The following is a 20,667-nucleotide window of genomic DNA, read 5'->3' on the forward strand; positions in this document are numbered from 1 at the left end:
TGATGCTGTGGTATATCGAGAGGTTGTAACAATGGAAAATTGTACTGAAATGCAGGAGGATCTGCAGCGAACTGACACATGGTGCAGGGAATGGCAATTGAATCTCAATGTAGACAAGTGTAATGTGCTGCAAATACATAGAAAGATAGATCCCTTATCATTTAGCTACAAAATAGCAGGTCAGCAACTGGAAGCAGTTAATTTCATAAATTATTTGGGAGTACGCATTAGGAGTGATTTAAAATGGAATGATCATATAAAGCTGATTGTTGGTAAAGCAGCTGCCAGACTGAGATTCATTGGAAGAATCCTAAGGAAATGCAATCCGAAAACAAAGGCATTAGGTTACAGTACGCTTGTTCACCCACTGCTTGAATACTGCTCAGCAGTGTGGGATCCGTACCAGATAGGGTTGATAGAAGAGATGGAGAAGATCCAACGGAGAGCAGTGCGCTTCGTTACAGGAACATTTAGTAATCGCGAAAGCGTTATGGAGATGATAGATAAACTGCAGTGGAAGACTGCAGGAGAGACGCTCAGTAGCTCGGTACGGGCTTTTGTTGAAGTTTCGAGAACATACCTTCACCGAAGATTCGAGCAGTATATTGCTCCTTCCTACGAATATCTTGCGAAGAGACCATGAGGATAAAATCAGAGAGATTAGAGTCCACACAGAAGCATACCGACATCCTTCTTTCCACGAACAATACAAGACTGGAATAGAAGGGAGAACCGATAGAGGTACTCAAGGTACCCTCCGCCACACACCGTCAGGTGGCTTGCGGAGTATGGATGTAGATGTAGATGCACAAGACACCATACTTCACTAACTCATTAACTATTAAGATTTTTGTATAATTTACTATAATTTTCAATATGGAACTTTTACTCATAAATGGGATATTCCAATGCAGATGCATAAAACTGTTTCATAAAATTTTCTAATTTGTTAACTCACAACATGTTTCATTAACAGAATTACTGTTAAAACTTATATTCCATCCTAAGTTCAAATGATTATGCAGCTTCCAAGATAATAATATATTCATACACGAGTCTTTAAATAGTTGAATGCCACCCAAAATTTTCAATCTAGGACCAGCTACCTCTCACACAACACCTATGCTAGATCTTGAGAAACTGTGACTAATATGGGTTGTGTTAAAATTGTTTCTTGAGTTTACTGCCTATCTCTACAATGTTCACTATTATTGTGTTAACACCCATACAACTGTTCACTGTTAGTGAAGTTCATACTTAACATTTCCATGAAAGATCTTTTGAATGTGTACATATGACCAACATGTATTCATAGTTTATCTAATACACTTTTATCAAGCTGTGACTGTTAATTCTTTTGAACCGATGGATGTTTTTTACTTTGAACGGGTATTGTGTTTTATGCATTTGACATTAAATCATCTTGGTGACTGTCTCAAAGACTTGAATGTACATGCTGTTTATGTAATTTCTGCTAACATTGTGTCTAAAAAGAACTGTGTCTTCAGGCAGTTATTATGCTGTTAAACCCATGTTTGTATATAGTGAAGTGAGGAGGCAGAGCACCAGACCATTTGATGTGAAACTTGATCTGGTCATCATAATGTTTGTTGTGGTAATCAATGTGGAAAAAGCCATGTTATTTGGAAATCAGCATAGTATACATAATTCTTGCAATCCTGGAAATCAATTTGCAGCTGTCCTTTGATTTCGGGGTTCCACTACACAGGTAGGCACTGTCGTGCAGTGCATTCACAGATGAAAGACATAAATGAGTACTTGTCATTACTCCTCTTTGTAAACTGTTTATAGACTAATTTAATCTTTGCTTATCTATTGAAGAAATGTGGATATTTTACAAATGTTGGTGTTGTGTGATTCACAAACATATTTGGACCATTTAAATGCTTTCTAATTAGAGCTATTTATTAGTGAAATATGCCTAGGGATTGGGCTTGTTGTCTAACAGTTAGAAGCTGCAGTGACTGCAGTAGACAAGTTTCAGGCTGCTGAGGAAATCTGCAGCAACAGTGGATCTTTCAGAGTGATGGCTGTGGAATTTCTATGGTCAGCAGAATTGCCTGGAAACCCTGATGCTGCTGTGCCTTCCAATGTGCCTGGACAGTCAAGGGTGAAGTGTGAACAGTGGTAAATCCATGGATCTCTTGGAGGAGGGTAAATATAAGTACTGGCCATACAGTTGCCACTGAGCAGCATAGCAATGGATATGATATGAGGTAGTGTTCAGTGCTGAAAGCAAAATCAAGCTAGTAAGATCCACATCAGTTGTTAGGACAAGGACAATCTTCCTGCAAGGTCTAAAATTGCACAGAGAGAGCAGTTTATCATTCACAGCACCTCTAATGTTGGTGACGGGAGGTGACAGAGTTTCTCACAGAAATTGTAACTAAGTTGAGAATCAAGTCTTAGTATGAAATCAGTATGCTTATTAGCTGTTGCATTCATCTGAGACATGAAAGAGAGTCTGCTTTCAACAGTTGAGCATACTAAGTGTAGCTGTCTGCGAGCCATGACTCACATTAGCAAAAATGATGCCTGTCATCTTGTTTCAGAGGCTATCCTCAGTTGTTCTTGACAAGTGACTGAAGTGATGAATGCTAAAAGCCACGTGGCAAGTGCTTGAGTCAAATTTATTGGAAGAATCTAAGGATGTATATTTCATGTGTGGAAGATGTGTCTTATAAAACCATCATTTGATCAATTGTTCATCTGTCTGTGACCCTTACCAAATTGATCTACTAAATGAGACAGAAAAGATACAAAGAAGCACTGCAAATTTTACCCAAGGTATGTTTAGTTGGTATTTGAGTGTCAAGGAAATGTTAAAAAAAAACTTATGCGGGAGAGACTACAACAAAGGCATTATGGTAACATGGACAGTCCAGTTTGCAAAATTTAAAATTCAGGGGTACTAAGTCTTTCTTCTAAACTCAAATGGAACAGAGAATGAGAAAATAATACTAATGCAATATGGAGCTTCTGCCACACACTACCACACACTAGACCATGGCTTGTAGTGTACAGGTATAGATGTACATGTAGCTATGACATGGGCAATTCAATATTTGTAGATTCTGCTATAGAAATCAGTTCTTGAAATTTTTTAACCATGTTTCATGGAATGTTATCTGCATTTCTTTAAGGGCCTGCCAGCTCTGTCAGTTACACAGATATCTCACAGGTCCACAAGCTGGTAGAATAATTTTATAGTCAATAGGAAATAAGCAGCAATTTCTGTTGAACAATAAATTCGTTCATTCATACATTCAAGTATCCAATGCAACGACCAATTCTTACTAGTAATTATTTATCAGAAAAGTACCATAAAACCTTGTACCTCTAGTAAGTCAGAACACCTGGTTTCTGAAACATACAATGAACGACTGTACAACTGGAGTTGTTGTTTAATTTCTAGATATGGTCTTCTAAACCTTTAGAATCCAAATCATACGATTGTAGACGATCCTAAACTGAGTACGGTATTTGCAGACAAGGAATTAATAGTTTGAAATGGATATTCCAGGCAGTATGCAGACTTGAACAAGCAATGTATCTGAGGCATGTATTTAAAACTGTTTATGTTTATTGATAATGATGAGTACAACTGTGTTGGTTTTCAGTAATCATTAATATTAGTATCAATGTTCCAGCATCAACCTGTGTGTTTGGAGGACTTTTTGCTATGGGATTACATGGGTGCATGAGAGCACAGAAGAAACTGAAGATTAACTATTTTCTAGAGTCTTAGCTATCTGTTCCATTATGCAATAGCCAACAGTGAAATTTGACAACATATGGTCAAATTATGTAGGCTGTTGTAATGCACCTTATGGAAGTCATGATTGTCATTTTGAACACCTCAAATTTTTGTTATACACTGTAAGATCTTTACACGAGTAAGAAACTAAATATTAATTTCTGACCATTACATTCTTACCTCAAACTTCTCAGTTTGGGTTCCTCTATCTGTCATTTTGACCCTAAGTGTCTGGGACACACTGTAAGGGTTCTAAATAAATAATCTGTAATTAATGTGTGAACTGATAAATCTTTGCAATGAATATGTATGTCTGACTGTAATAACGAGTCATGATCTAAATGGTGTCTTACATGTGAATATATGACATAACATATAACAAAGTGGCAAAATAAAGGGACTGACGAGGTACTGAACTAAAGATACAGCTGCGAGATGAATGATGATTTCTTCACATTTGAAGCCCTCAAACTGGGCAATGCAGCACCAGCCATCATTTGGTACCATCCTTGATTGCTCGTTCACATTGTTAGTTTGAGAAATGGTTTATACTGATTGTTTATAGTAGTACATTCTGTAATTACTTGTGCCCTATGCCACTTAAAGACAATGGAAATGAGACAGTTACAGAAAGATAACTAGAAAATTTGGAAAGGAAATGGAAGAAGGAAAGACTCATGGTTAATAAATTTAAGTACAACAATAGATGATTGTAAAACAGGTGCTAACATAGACCGCAAATATTACTAGGAGAGAAGTTGGATCAATTGAGAGTGCCTGCCTACACAATTTGGATTGTCATACAGTACAAACAATATGATGACATTGCCACTGAGGCAATACACAAGTAAACAAGAAACATGGTATGTCTTCATGGGTTGCAGATCTGACACTTACAGCGACTTCAATTATGACAGCAGCTACTATGCCTGTGACAAATTGTTAAAGTTCCAGCACTGGATTAGAACCATTTTCAGCAGAAATGGAGAAGTAGTGTTGATTTTTTGATCAGTTCTAGGCATCTGAGTATAGTAATCCTTCAGTTTTGAATACTGACAGGCATTTTTTCCTCCAATGGCTCTTGGAGGGCAGGGCAAAACTTGTGGTTGGAACAATACCAACAATAGCCTGTTTGTATGAGAAAACAAAACAAATATTGGTTTCTTGATATGGAGGCAAAAGTCATGCAATTCAGGGGCATATGGATTACCTTGATTCTATTAAACTAATGGGACATGCATAAAGAGGTATCCTGAATGCTTCATACCTCTGATGTAATGAAGTATACAAGTATTTTGAGGTATATGGGAGAATGTAGACAACCATTCTTCATTTGTATTCTGAAGATATTACTCACCAGTGGATTACTTATAACAGATAATATACCTTAAAGTTACATTACAAAGCTAATGGAAGTTTTGAATGATGAGGTGGAGGGAACTATCATCCACTCAATAAGAGACTGCACCACTTCAGATACACTGGTATTCACATCTCCCACACAAGAAGTAAATGTAAAAGACATAAGATCGGCAGTAAGATAGTGAGGGTACACTCAGAAAATTGTTTGCTTTGTGGTAGTGGTGGTGGTGGTGGTTGTGGTGTGTTGGGGCTTATGGGCGCTCAACATCGAGGTCATCAGCGCCCAGACACACATTAAAAGGAACGAATGTGGACAGACCTAAGAAAACTAAAGCACACACTCAAAGAAAGCAGGAAAAGGAGGAAACTGCTACATAAGAAAGTAAAACCTAAGGAAAGGGGAAACATAGCAACAAGAATGTCACAGGAAATTGTTATTGGCTGGCCACTTACATAAAATATGGGCGAGCTTGTCACACAGTGAGCAAATTAAAATCCTCTCCCTAAAATCTTTGTAAAAACATTTGACAGGGCACAGAACTTTAAAACTTTAACCACATTCGTCCGAGTGTTGCCTAAAAGAGATGGCAGGACCGCTGGCAAGTCAGCGACGACCCACTTTTCAGAAAATAAAACGCAATCCAATAAAACGTGGCGCACAGTGACCTGGACGCCGCAAGCACCACACATTGGAGGGTCCTCTCGCCGGAGCAGGAAGCCATGCATCATAGGGCTGTGGCCTATTCGAAGCCGAGTGAGGAGAACCTCGTCCCATCGATGGGGCTGAAAGGAAGTACACCACACACGCGTTGTGGGCTTAACTATACGGAGCTTATTGTCAGTCACTTCCAGCCACTCATCCTCCCACCGACGCATGACCCGTGAGCTCAACAGCAAGGTGAGTGCGTGCAAGGGGATAGCACACTGAGATACTTGTGGGGCTAGATGCACCTCCTTGGCTGCCAGATCTGCCCTTTCATTCCCAGCAATGCCAACATGCCCCGGAACCCAGCAGAAAGCTACAACATTCCCCAGTCGCTGTAGTCGGAGGAGGGCATCCTGGATGGTCTGGACAATTTTGTCTGCCGGATACAAACGTTAAAATGAGTAAAGGGCACTGAGTGAATCGGAACAGACAAGAAATTTAGGAGAGGAAGAATGTCTCGTGTGCCCCAGTGCCCGCAAGATCGCAAACAATTCTGCATCAAAGACAGTAAAAGTCTGAGGCAGTCGGACCTTGAGAACACGATATGGAAAAACAACTGAGCAACCAACAGAATCCCTCCGTTTTGACCCATCCGTAAAAACAGCTACATAGTCGTGGTGCTCAGATAAAATGGCAGAAAATGCTGCATTAAAAACGGTGGCAGGAGTGCAATCTCTCTTGTACTGCAACAAATCTCAAATCACTCCGGGCCTCTTCAGTAACCACGGTGGCAGGTGGATAAAACCCAGGATTTGGGGTTGTACAGACTCCACACCGAGGGACTCTAGTACACGTTGCACACGGATCCCAAACGACAATGTAGCCCGGGGACGGCGGGAAAAAAGGTGGTCCAGAGGTGGATGGGCAACAAGACAGTGAGCAGGTGAGCTGGGAGCTGCAAGAAACTTACAAGCCTGGCGCACCAGCAGGAGCTGCCGCCTGATGGTAACTGGCGGTTTGCCAGACTCTTCTGTGCTTTGTGATTCATGTCTTCATACAGCACAGATTTATAAAAAGCAACAAATATCAAGGTAAGAATTGACAAATCAAAAGCTTCATATCAGTATTTTTGTGTGTAAAAAGAAGACAGTATCAAGGACTGCAGCAAGAAGTATAAAGTACTCAGTTGTTTTAAATGTAATTCTTTCTAAATGCAACTGTGAGCAGCAAGTCTTAGTTGACAAGATTAATATGAAGTTGCCTCACTTTACCCTTACAATTCGCCTCCATTCCACCATTTGGATCACGATGCTAACAGGGCTTAAAAATGCATGCATTATTTATTCAGTGCTGGAAATTAACTCTGCTTCATCAGCAGAGAATTAGTTGTCAGCCTGTACTTCCAGTTCTGCAGTTCTCATTCTGCTGTGCTCTGAATGGATTTTAAGTGGAATGGGATCTGATACTATTATCAGCCACATCACTGTGAACCACATATACCTTATAACCTCTGGGATTCAGAAATGATGTAAATAAAAAGGCAATAGGAGCATTCTCTCTCCATGAACCAAATTGCCATTTGGGACTCAAAGTGGACAGATACCTGAAAACTGAGTTTTTCGTCATCATATATGGGGTCTGCAAACATATTTTCCAAGAAATCAAGTAAAGAGACTTTTACAACTGCCACTAGTGTACGTGTAAGGTAAATACTTGCCAATGAAAGCTGAGCAACCAAGGCATCTACCAAGGAGGACCTGTGTTTGATTGCTAATGTATTTTGTAATTTTCTATTTCATATTGATTTTTCTCCAAGTTGAAATTGGTGGGAATAGGAGGGTCAAAAAAGATAAATAAACCAATGAGGACTGGTGATAAGGAAGGCAAATATATTTCTCAGACAACCAGGATTAGTTAAGAATTAAAATTTTAAACAAGATCATTTTACAATTCCTCTTTTACTGATTTTGTTAGATATCTTCACATTCCTTCAAACAACTAGAAGAATAGTAAATATATAAAAACATTCAAAGTAAATACACTTGCACTGACAAAAATATTTAATGAAGGTGATCTTTGAGCAACTACATCATTTCTTCTGAGGATTTACCAGCCTGAAAAATCAATGCTGAAAGCTGATGAAAAAAATGCTACAAACTGTTACTGGATACATGCAGCTGTGCAATTCCCAGTGGGTTTCCTGACACAAACTGCAATAATGGAGCCTTGTTTAAAGACATGTGAATATATGTAACAAAGTCAGTAAAAGAGTGGTTACAAAATGATCAACATGAAAATCTTAATTCTTCACTAATCCAGTCAATTTGAGAAATGTATTTATCTACTTTATTTTTATTTATTATAGATTTATTCACCTTATTATCCCTCCTATTGCGACCATTTCAATACAGTGATAGAGGAGGGGGGGGGGGGGGGGGGGGAGAGAGAGAGAGAGAGTGAAAGAGAGAGAGAGAGAGAGAGAGAGAGAGAGATGACAGCAGAATGAATGTACATATCAAACACAGGTCCTCTGCTCCCCAGCTAAGCGACCTGGTCACTCACCAGGCACTGCTTTTGATGATAGGCATTAACCTTATGGACACGAAGCCATCAATCGTAAAATTTCTTTCTTTGGAAAATAAATGTTTGCGGGCCCCGTATACGATGATGAAAAATAGAGTCTCAAAATTTGGGGGGTGGAGTTAGTGGACTAAAATATCTTGACAGTCATTCATTTTAGAAGTGACTGCCAAACATGAGCCAAATTGGTTGGAATGTCTAAAGCCTTCTCTTTGTTAAAGAGAAAGATGTGATTTTCCTCCAAGTTGCTACAACACACAAAAGCATTTGAATCATTGCAAAGAAAATTCACAAACAGTCCTCATTTATGTCAGATGTAATATTTTCAAATGCTGCTTTACATTGATAATGCATATATTTTATTCTTTGTTGTTATGCTTTCAGCACTGTGGTATGGTATCAATTTTTTCAAAATAAAATCAGTTGTCGACAGTCAAACTGAAATATCTTATTGCACTTGTCTGGTTTTGACAAATTAATTCGTCATCCTCAGAGGATTGCAAAATTTAGGAAAATATGGATCATTAAAACACGGCCAAACAGTATGCACAACCTGTGATATGTCATGGCATTATGCTTCATTGACAAAGATACTGAGGTCTGATTGTCCACCTCATAAACTGATATTAAGTTTTTTGTAATGCACTTCTTGCACTTAACATACATGTATGGCCATGTTCTAAAGATTTATATTTTTCTGAATTTTACACACTTCCAAAGATGATTGATTAATCTGCCAAAACCAGTTGAGCACAATAAAATATACTTTTTGTGAATATCCTGTATATAATGGAAAGAACAGTGACAGATCTACAGTTCTTCGTGACTTTTCTGTTTCCCTTCTTGTGAATTGAAACACTTACAGCATTTTCCAATTTTTCACACACGCATCAAGCATATAAGTACCTCTAGGAAAAACTATTTCTCTTGCATTATCATGGTCATCTTCAGCCATATTTCCTTTCTTCATAACTTGATTTGTTTTACACATCCAACTGATGTTACTTCTGCCATTATTTTCATTATTATCAATCTAGACTATGTCCCCCCTCCCATGAACATGTCTTCAACTGCTTGCACAATTTTATCTCTGTTATTACTGACAGTGCTATCAGTCACTCAGTCACCTTGACTGATGAAACCTTTATGTCTGCCCAATGTAAGTTTTTGTTTTGTTACTTCATACTTATATTGTTTCTCTTAAGAAATTTTCACTAGATGAGATGGCTATGGGTGGCTAGGCTGTATGGCAGGGACTTCTTGGTCTGCTGGATGGGTTGGTACTGCTGGTGGTCAGTAGTTCTGATATGGTTGGAGGTGCAGATGCAGCCATCTTTGAGGTGGGGGTCAACATTGAGGAAAGTAACTTGATGGGTTGAGGAGGACCAGGTGAATTTAAAGGGGAAGAAGGTGTTGAGGATCTGGAGAAATGTGGATAAGGTGTCCTCACCCTCGGTCCAGATCACGAAGATGTCATCAGTGACTCTAAACCAAGTGAGGGATTTGGTATTCTGGGTGATTAGGAAGGATCCCTCTAGATGGCCCATTAATAGGTTGGTGTAGGATGGTATCACATGAGTGCCCATTACAGATTTGTTTATAGGTGATGGCTTCAAAGATGAAGTAACTGCAGGTGAGAGTATAGTTGTTCGTGATGACCAGGAAGGAGGTTGTAGGTTTCGAGTTAGTCAGTCACTGGGAAAGGTACTTTTCATTAGCACCAATGCCATGTGCATTAGGAATGTTACTGTAGATGGAGGTGGCATCAATAGTGGCGAGCAGGGCACAGTGTGGTAAATGAATAGCAACTGTGGAGTTATTGGAGGAAATGGTTGGTGTCTTTTATATACGAGTGTAGGTTATGGGTAATAGGCTAAAGATGTTCGTCCATAAGAGCACAGATTTCCTTGGAGGGGGCACAGCAAGTGGCTACAATGAGGCATCCTTGGTGGTTGGGTTTATAGACTTTAGGAAGCACAGAGAAGGTAGGAGTGCATGGATCAGTAGGTGTGACGAGGAAAGAGATAAGACCTCCCACATTACCACCATCAGACCACAAAGGAGCACTCCACTTGTCACTCTGTACACCCAGGACTGGAGCAACTGAGTCACAGGGTTTCAACTACCTCTTCTCATGTCCTGCCCACTATCCTTTACACCCATACCACAGTAGTATTTCACTGCACACTGAATCTACACAATGTGTTATCCATCCATATTCCACCTCTGTTCCCCACCCCTTGCTGCATGGCTCATATCCCTGCAATCCTGCAATAGACCTAGATGCAAGGTTTGCCCTGTATATTCTTCCACTATCACCTTCTCCAGTTTGGTCACAGGCATATCCTATCCCATCCCAGGCATGGGACCCTGTGAAGGCAGTCATATGACCTAAAAACTAAGCTAAAACCACTGTGCTGCATTTTACATGGGCATAACAACAGCAAGCTGTCTGTCCGCATGAATTACCACCAACAAACTGTAGCAAAGAGACATGCTGCCCAACATAACACACTTCACTTCAATGGCTGCTTCACAGCATTCTCCATCTGGATCCTTTCTACCAACACCATCTTTTCTGAATAGCACAAGTGGAACTCTCCCAGGAATATGTATTCTATGTTAATCAAATTACCTTCCATTAGGAAAATGAAATGCACTCAATGACTATGAAATGACTTTCAAAATGATAGAGAGCAGCAATCATTCACCATTTTCTTTCTAGCTTTATCAAAACAGATTATGGCTAGTAACTAGCCATTATCAATGCAGTATTTCGCAGGTTTTACATTGGCCCTAGTGTGCCTACACCTGTTGCTTGGGCCCCTGTCACAGTTCAGTCTAGAGTTGAATGAACTGTGACAGGAGCCCAAACAACTTGCATAGGCATACTATGGCATGTTGTCATTCCATCCTGGCTTTTCCATTGGTATATACATTTCACGTATTATTAAAATGCTGGAACTTATTCAGCTGCCACTTGTAATGAGCAACCATGTTTTCAATTATCAACTCTATATAATCAAATGTTCAGAGGAAGTCAACAATACAAAATGATTTTCATTTGGATCTTCTGGGAGTCCTAATTTCTAGAATTATATTTCTTGACAGCTTGTTAAGTGCTTTACTTTTAGAACAAAAAATATGGCTCAAAGTCCTAGAGGAAGGGGAGAATCAACACGACAATCAGTTTTATAGCTTGAATTGTGGGCATGGAAAACAAATTTCAACTTATAATGTTAATATATTTCATGAAACATGTTTTCAGATTGAAATGTAAACCCTCTAGTGAGGCCCACAGTACATGAATAATACATTATTACCTCTGAAGGAAATTACGTACCTGTTTCTTCTGGTAGTCTTTAAGAGCATTCTCAAAGCCCTCTTCAAGGTGAGCAAATGCCATGTTAACTTCAGTAGCCCACCAGATCTGTGTGCCGCATAATGCTGGTTGTGCAGGGTAGTCAAAGAGCCACTGTTCTCGAGGTTTCTCATCGTATGTAGAAACAGCATTTTCAAAATAATAACGACATGTCCTTCGCATAGCATCAGTTACACGATTTAGCCATATTTCAACCTAAAAAAAGTATATTACACTGTCTTCCACAAAAATAAAAATGTTTAAAGAAAACTTATATTACAGTGTCTTCCACAAAAATTAAAAATATTAAAAACATTTAAATAATGATTCTGATTTTAACCTTCCAGCTTCCTGTCTTTTAACTTTTTAGTGTGTGTTCTAATAGTATTGCAGGTGTTAAAATTTAAAAAAGAATGTTTTATTTTTAACAAAAATTGCAAGGTATTAACTTACAGACTGCTGAAAAATTTTTGATTAGATCATTTCCATATAAAAGTGTCACTCATCACACTGATGTAACAAAATAACATCTCAGTATGAATATATGCAGTCAAATAATATCAGTGGATGACCCAACCAAAATGGCAGAAATTAACCTCAAAGGATTATTCTTTTTTCCCTGCTGTCTTCACAGATATTTTTAAATCACTGATTTGCATTGAGTGGACATCATGAGCCTTCTCAAAACTACCTTCAATGTATAGACTGGCTGCTTTGACTGCAAAACTACATTATAAAATGGATGAATGAAATATAACAAGTATGGAAATAAACCTGAAAATTGAGTACAATAAGACCACAATGGTATCAGTATTTTGAAAGATCAGCAGTGACAAACAGAAATTACATACGTTAATAAATCTATGTTCTTATGATAACTGAAAACAATGAGCAGAGGGACACATGGCAGAGAGAGAGCGTAAAGGTACGTGTCTATAACTTCATTTGGGAAAGTGAAAACCACATTTGGAAGTAAGTGCCACTGTACTGAATATTGGATTGTAACCAGTACACTAAAAGATGAGCAGACATTAAAATTGACATTACACACATCAATAAATCTTTGTATTTATTGTTACAGAGAACAATGAGCAGATTGGGAATGAAACAGGGGAAGCCTAAAACTTCATTTCAGAAATTGAAAGCCACATTTGGAAGTAAATGTCAATGCGCCTGAATAGAGTTTTAAACAGTGTTTACTTCTGCTACTAACCCTAACCCAGTGAACATTTTAGGAGTTGCCAATTGAGGAAATGAAAACACATACAGATGCATAAAATGTTCATAAATGGGTTAAATGAAAGCCAGGAATGGAAGATATATTGCATGGTATGTAACTGAAATGGACATGGGCAGCACATAGAGCCAAAAGAACTGTTTGGAGACAGTCTAAGTAAATTGTTTGCTGGAGTTTTGTGACATAAAATGGACTAATTGATGGTAAAATTAAAGATATACAGACAATATCAGAATCCAGGCAGGACACATTCCTGTGTATGAAGCTGAAATTCAGATGTGTGAAGAAGTTGGACACAGATCTTTATCCAACAATGGATCAAAATGGCTATATTTATGCTGAACTGATAACAGAGGTAATTTGTGCATTAATGTCACATTTTAACTAAGAAAGTAAGACAGAATGATTTACCTTACATTGCAATAGTATGAGTAATGAAAGAATACAAAAAGTGTGTAGTATATTAAGAAAATAAACTTAGATTTTCCAAGACATACTTTGGTTTTAAGAACAGGAGCTGGAGATGGATGGTGTTGGTGGGATGGGGGTGGGAGACTTCAGAAGTCCTATCTCCTTCATTTTAGGATATGTATTTGATTTGATTTCTTTATTAGTGTGAGAAACAACTACATTCTGTGGGTTTTGTCATTCAAAACATAGACAAATTAACAGCCTAAAATTAATTGCTTACACTAAAATTCACAACAAATTTTCTTTTAATCTATAATTACATTTGTTTTTTAGTCTTATTCATTATATTATTAACTGCATTATTTCTACGCATACTATAATACAGAACTTCTTAAATTAAGTAACCTTTTTTAATTTAGCTGCTCTATTACTCTACACAAGCTTTTATTTTGTAAATAATTTTTTAATTTTGTTTTGATGGAGCACATCATATTTATCTACTTTATATGTTGTGGTACTTTATTATCATGGTTGCCACAGGTTCTGGAAATCAGAAGATTTCAAACACGTCAGGGGAATCATGGAAATATTAGGGAAATATGAAAAAAACACTTTAAAAAATCTCATTTTTGTCTCAGTAGATGAAATGATTTGTTTACTGAGTTGTCATGCATCATTGTTGGCTGGGTGCAGCTGAGTACATGCGCTCTACTTCCTCGTTACTGCGCTTCTCTCCTTCCTATCACTTCCCTCAGCTTGCAGTCAGTGCTGCCACCACATCTTGCCACTAGACGGTGGTCATGTGTGCATGAGTTGTGTCTGAGTGATAGTGTGAATGTGCATGTGCTCTCATTTTCTGACAATAGGTATGACTGAAAATTTAGCTGTGAGAGTGTAATTGTCTTGTCTACATGCTTGTCTGTGGCTCAGCAATATCTTTAAGGTAAGTTGCTACCTATCCTCATTGTCTGTTGCATGGATTGATCATCGTGGTCTCATTTCATTAACATGTTGTCTGTGGCTCATGAATAGCTGTCCACATGAGTGGATTTCCATGACAGGCCAAAACCACAGGCCATTTCTACCGGTATCTGTAAATCATTGTTCCTACTGATCTGAAGCCATTTGGTTCCCACCAATGTGCAGACCCTGCCCGTCAGATCTAGTCTCACTGATCTCTCTGCAGGCAGGGTCTGTTTGTGTGTGGCATAAAGCAGCAGATTTTAATGGTTTATCCACGGACCCAGGACTGTTGTGTACATCAGCAGGCCAGAGGCCATGGGTGATGGATTTCAGGAATTGCGACCATGTCACTGCAAGTACATTGTACAATGTATAATCGTACAGTGTGGCATTTTATAGACATTTTATTTTTCTAGTACATTCTGACATTTCAAAAGTAGATTTATATGTTGGAAAGTATGGATGATAAGAAGAAGAATACTGTCAGTCGTTAACAGTTTATATGCTATGTACTCATAGATTTCTCAGAAGAAAAATCACATAATACCTGTACAATAATAGATATAACACAGTGAGTAATAACTGACGATAATGAAAATAGTAGAATCAACATTTTATTGCATTACCTACAGTGTTGGTTAACACAATTCTTCGCTACCTTTTACCTCTCTTTTAAGAGGCCTACTTTTTTATGCAGATATTTCTGAAATCAGAGAAGGTATTTTAAATCTGTCTTGTGACTCCAAGGAAGTCCATATTTTTATTACCAAATGTGTTTCATTTTATTGAAATAAAATAACATCAGTGGTCTAAATGAAAAACATGTACCATTTGGCTTGCTTTCTCCATTAAAAACAGTTCATTACAAAACATGTTGATGATAGTACTTCATATTTTTGCTCATATGAGGAAACATCATCTGCTTGCAAGTTTTTGTTACATATTTCGTCATTTGCACTATTGTTTCTTGTACCACAGCTGCAAAGGCCCTTGAGATGTCAAAATTAGTCAGGGAAAAATGCTAAAATTTTTCTCTAAATAAGGGAAATATCAGAGGATTTCACTTGGGGAAACTTATGGCAACCCTGATTATATAATTTGATGTCACTGTAAAACAAACTCTACTGGTTTTAACTTTGTTGCATGTAGCTGCAAACTGTAACTGTTCCTAGTTTCATACTCATGTACAAAACAATTTTTATCATACTACTTAAAATTTTCTTTCCACACATAATACTCTGAACAATAGATTCGCAAGTGACTGTATAGATTCCCAGAATATTAAAATGTTTAAAGCAGTGAGCTGTGCTGTGAATCTTGGTTATTATATGTATTGCTCTTTTCCACAGTATGGTTAAATGATTGACAGATCACCTTCTGAGACTTCATGTTTTTAAATTTGAGCTTACAGTAACGAGTAAGTCTGACTGGTTACCTGAAGAAGGACGAAGAAAAGGGTCTTGCTGCTAGGTAATAGTTATGGCAGAGGTGTATGCCACATGGTACAGGTTAAATTAGGAACAGGATATATCACAATTATTGTAAAGCCAAGTGATAGCCTTAGCCATAGCCAGGCGACAGAGGGCAGGGGGGAACTCGTGCAAAGAGTTCGACAAAGAGGATCATATTATCATAGTTTGTGGAGCAGGGAACAGTGCATCTAAAGACAGAAATTACAGGATTAGGAGTGATCAGGATGAAATTGGAATAGCAACTGCACACGTGAATGAGAGTTTTGTGGAGGGCATCCAACACCATGACCAGCCATGGGTTAATGCTGTTGTGAGCAGTGTCAACAATGGGTAGAGCAGGCTGCTGTTGACTGAAATGAAATCTCACATGCATACTGTGCATGATGCTAAAATCGAGAGTGAGAGCATACTATACATGGCCTGCACCTGAATAGGAGAGAGGAAGATAGGTTGGCGGAGCTTCTTGCAGAAAACATAACCCTCCCCTCTCCCCAACCATTACACAAAGCAAGATCCCTGTGGTTACTGGTGCCAGAGAGGTAACTTTTTTAGGTTAGAATTAAGGTTCAGGCACTTATTATGATGAGTGTTAAAATAACAGAAGTGTCCCACAATAATCTTAACAATACACAGAAAAGTAAGGTTAGCTTATTTCATCAGAACATAAGAGGAGTACGTAATGAGGCAGAAGAGCCTCTTGTCTGCATGGAAAATTTAGATAGTTCTGAAATGATAGACAACTTGTACCTATCTGAGCACCACCTACCAACAGGTTTAGAGAAGTTAAATATAAAATATTACACTCCGACATCTTACTCATGTAGAGCTAATATGGGAAAAGGAAGAGTTGTTACATATATTAAGACAGAACACAAGTTCAGTAACACTGAGGCAAGTAGGTTTTGTAGCGTTCAACACATAGAAGTGTCTGCTTCTGAATGAGTACTGGAAAAAGTTTACTTTTAATTGTAACTGTAAATAGATCCCCACTGGGAAATTTTTGAGTGTTTATGAGGAGTTTGGATTCTCTACTATGCCATCTGTCAGCCAGCAGCAAGCAATAATAGTCTGTGGTAATTACAATGTAGATTTTCAAGAGGATTCTGACAGAAAAAATGATCTGGAAACCTTACTTTGATCCTTAACTTGACCTCAGTAGTCAGCTCTCCAACACAGGTGGATAAAGATAATAGGCTGCTAACTGATAATCTCTCTCACAAGAAAATAACTGTATAGCCAGTAGCAAATGCTCTCTCCATTCAATATATTATACACAGCTAGTAATGGTAAATAAGATAGTGCTTTACAGCATTGATACTCAAAGGAAACCAACAAATATCTTTAGGAATACTTTACAAGAAATGATCTAGGATAAAATGTGTAATGAACCAAATGGTTACATAAAATTTAATCTACTCCATTAAATTTGTATCGTTATTTGAAAATAGCTTTCTGTATAAGCTAACCACTAAGGACATTAAACAGCAATGTAAAAAACCATGGATTGCTAGTGGGGTTAAGGCATCTTGTGACAGGAAAAGGGAAGTATATCTGCTGGCAAGAACAAACAGAAATCCTGCAGTATTTGTACACAACAAAAACTACTCAGAATTACTAACTGTAACAAAAGTTATTAAAAATCAAGGAACATATTATACATTATGCAGAAATCAGCAAAAATTAGGGCTACGTGGAATGTAGTGAAATGAAACAGGACAACCAGTCACCAAAGAGGATAATATAAACATTTAATTAGTTGAGGGGCTATAAATGATGAGTCACAGGTATCAAATATGTTTAATAATGCCTTCTATCTTAGCCGCATGTGGGCACTGAAATGTATCAATGGTAATAGGTAAAAATTTATGCCATACCAGGACCCAAAAATGCATTTCCTGCTTTATGTGAGCAATTACCTTAACTGCCTTGGCCATCACAGCGTGCTTAGAGACAGGATCATTGGTACACATCAATAAGGTGGTGATGACAAATGATTCCTTCTTTCAGTGCAGATGTAAATCATGTTTGATCTCTTATGGGAATCAGGGATTGCGTAAAGGTTTCTTCGGTAGGTGTCACTACATTAGTAGTAAGTAACAGGCTGGAAATTTGGGTCAAAAGGGATGCGTGCGGAGATGGCTGAGGCAGTTAAGGTGACCAATTGCGTGAAGTAGAAAATCCCGGTTCGAGGTCGAGTCCAGAATGTACTTTCACCTGTCACCACTGATATATTTCAATGCTCAAAAGTAGATAATGTCATTAAAACCAGAACAAATAGACATTCACCTCATGAGAGGGCCCCCATGAAAAATGAGTGATCACACGGCAATGAAATGTTGTGGAAACATTTTTAAGGACATGCATAAGAGAAATAATGAAAAACAATTGAAAGGAACACATTTTAATTTCATTGTGAAAGGGTGACATTTGTTAATTGTATAGCACGTTTAGTTTTCACATTACAAACATTGCTCAATGTGCTGATCATCTGCATATGAGCTTGGAATCACGTTACAGATATCATTTCACAGTTGTTCGCAGCACTTTCCAAAAGATGGACCATGGAATGTTCAGCTGTCATGACACAGCTTATTCAGTGCTTGAAGATCAGTCACTGAGTTCAGCATTTTCAGCCATGGCAACAGTAAATTATTCAACAATTTGTGGCTCAATTGGCCAACAGCCTCTTCCACAAACAATTCCCAAATTGGCAGGTAATTCAAACTTCCTAATCATGTTCTTCAACCCACCGTGGAAGGAGGACCTCTCTGTGCTCCTTCAATGTGATGATAGTAGCAAAGAGCAGCAGCAATATTGAAGATGTTTTGATAAAACAGCTTTACAAGTAAAGCCCAGTTCACCTTGTCAAGACCCATGCTGACTATCTGCAACCATCATGCAGACTGATGCTTATGTTTCAATCCTATGTCACTGCACTGGTGCTGGAGCCTAACAGCAAGTCATGACACTAACACTACTAACAATGCAAATTTTGCGGTGCACACTCTGAACATCATTCCTATAAATTTGGGTATCCATACAACAAATAGTTTTCCATCTACACTGGCTCAAGTAGCAAAAGTTTAATTAGAAAGGAGGCCAGATTATTATGGTAAAACTGAAGCACCAAACATTTGCTTTGAAATTTTATATTTAATATGCATTTACACAATCAGGTCAGATAAAATTATTCTGAGGTGAATGTGGAGTGTTCACAGGTAAGTCTGGGCATTTGTAGAAAATTTTGAATAGCATAGGTTAGCTACAATGATTGCAAGACACTGACAGTTGAAAATCATTATATAATGAGAATTTTTTGAGTGTTGTGTTGATTGTTAAGAATATTAGCAATTATCAGTTGTTGAAACAGTGAATAACAATTTAAGTATACTTTTGGAATTTACTCCAAGTAAGAGATGAGAGGCCAAGTGAGTGGTTTATTTCAGTTCTTTTGGAGTCATGCAGTTTGAGGTTATGGATAGCAACAAAGACGTTTCACCCACTCTCGTTGCCATTGTTAGAACACTTCTGGCAGAAAGGTGTTATGCACAGCATCAAATTGCTTCCAGGCTCAGGATCTCATAATAGACATTGATTAGTATTAAAAAATTTTAATCCAAAAATTTGTTAATCAACAGCAATGCACAAACAGATGTGGAAGGAAACCAAAATTGAACCTAGAATTCAGTAAACTTGAAAAATATGGTCATTTCCAATTGTAAAGCTACATGTATGTGACTCTCTGTGCATTTGGAGGATTATGGAATGACAATGTCAGCTAGAGCTTAAGAAGAGCTCTGTGTAAAGTAGGTCTGCCAGTGCACTGACCCCATCCTCAGCCAAAGATCACCCCAGGAATTGCTTAAAAATGGTTAAGCCCAAGATCACCCCAAGAATTGCCTTAAAATGGCTAAACTGGGGAAAATCCCTACAGAAATGGTCTGTTGAGGACTGGAAAGACATATAAAAAAATTGTGCATTAGTACAAATTTCATTAAATGAACTCATTTCCAAATGTTGCTCTTGAAAAATTTGTGGATATGGCTGAGATGGCTACCAAAATTTTCCTATAAATATCACTATATTTTTTTAGTAATGAAATGTGTGGTGGTAATGAAAGACTTAATATTTAATTCCAGGTGGACTTCAGTGATGATGCAATGTTCTGTGTCACATGAAGAAAGTAGCCAGTATACGAGGAGGTGGGAATCGGAGGAGTTTCATCAAAACAGTGTATGCCATACTGTGAAGCATCCCACTTCAGTTATGGTCTGGAGTGCTTTTTCATCAAAAGGTACATGAAATCTGTACGTTGTTAAAGGTTCAATGAATCAAGGATAATATCTCAAAGTATTAAAAGAGAGACTTCTGCCTCAGACCAGGTGATGGTTTAATGGCAAAGGTTAAGTTTTCATGCATGATGGAGCACTCTGCCATAAGGATAAGATTGTGGGACAGTTTTTGGGTGAAAATGGTGTTACTGTACTTCCATGGCCTGGGAATAGCCCAGACATGAATCCAATTGAAAATCTGTGGGAAATAGTTAAGAAGAAAATAGGAACACAGAAGGTCACAACAAAGAATGTTTCATAGAACTGCTGACACAAACGTGGGTCTAAAAGTAGAAAGTATACCAAAAGCAATAGAGATGTTGAAAAACGTTAAAGGAATGCAAACAAAGTACTAAAACATTCATATACTTACACTGTTACATGGTTACCAAAATTTTCAATAAAAAATTGAGTTTAAAGCAGCTTTACCATAATAATTTGGCCACCTCTGTATATCCATCCAGTACTGTAGTACAGTATCTCATAAGAGCAACAATAATATCCCTAGTACATCACAATTTGGATT

The 20,667-nt window shown here is 38.0% G+C and overlaps 1 protein-coding gene across 1 annotated transcript in view; it reads right to left on the bottom strand.

The window, feature by feature from the left end:
- Positions 1 to 20,667, bottom strand: part of LOC124620004 (dynein beta chain, ciliary-like) — a 588,564-nt gene that overhangs the window by 330,489 nt on the left and 237,408 nt on the right. Inside the window, exon 15 of the mRNA XM_047146668.1 lies at positions 11,710 to 11,943. Coding sequence (XP_047002624.1) covers positions 11,710 to 11,943 — 234 coding nt within the window. The remainder of the gene's footprint in view (positions 1 to 11,709; positions 11,944 to 20,667) is intronic.

This window comes from Schistocerca americana, chromosome 6 (genome assembly GCF_021461395.2).
Source record: "Schistocerca americana isolate TAMUIC-IGC-003095 chromosome 6, iqSchAmer2.1, whole genome shotgun sequence".
NCBI classification, from domain to species: domain Eukaryota; kingdom Metazoa; phylum Arthropoda; class Insecta; order Orthoptera; family Acrididae; genus Schistocerca; species Schistocerca americana.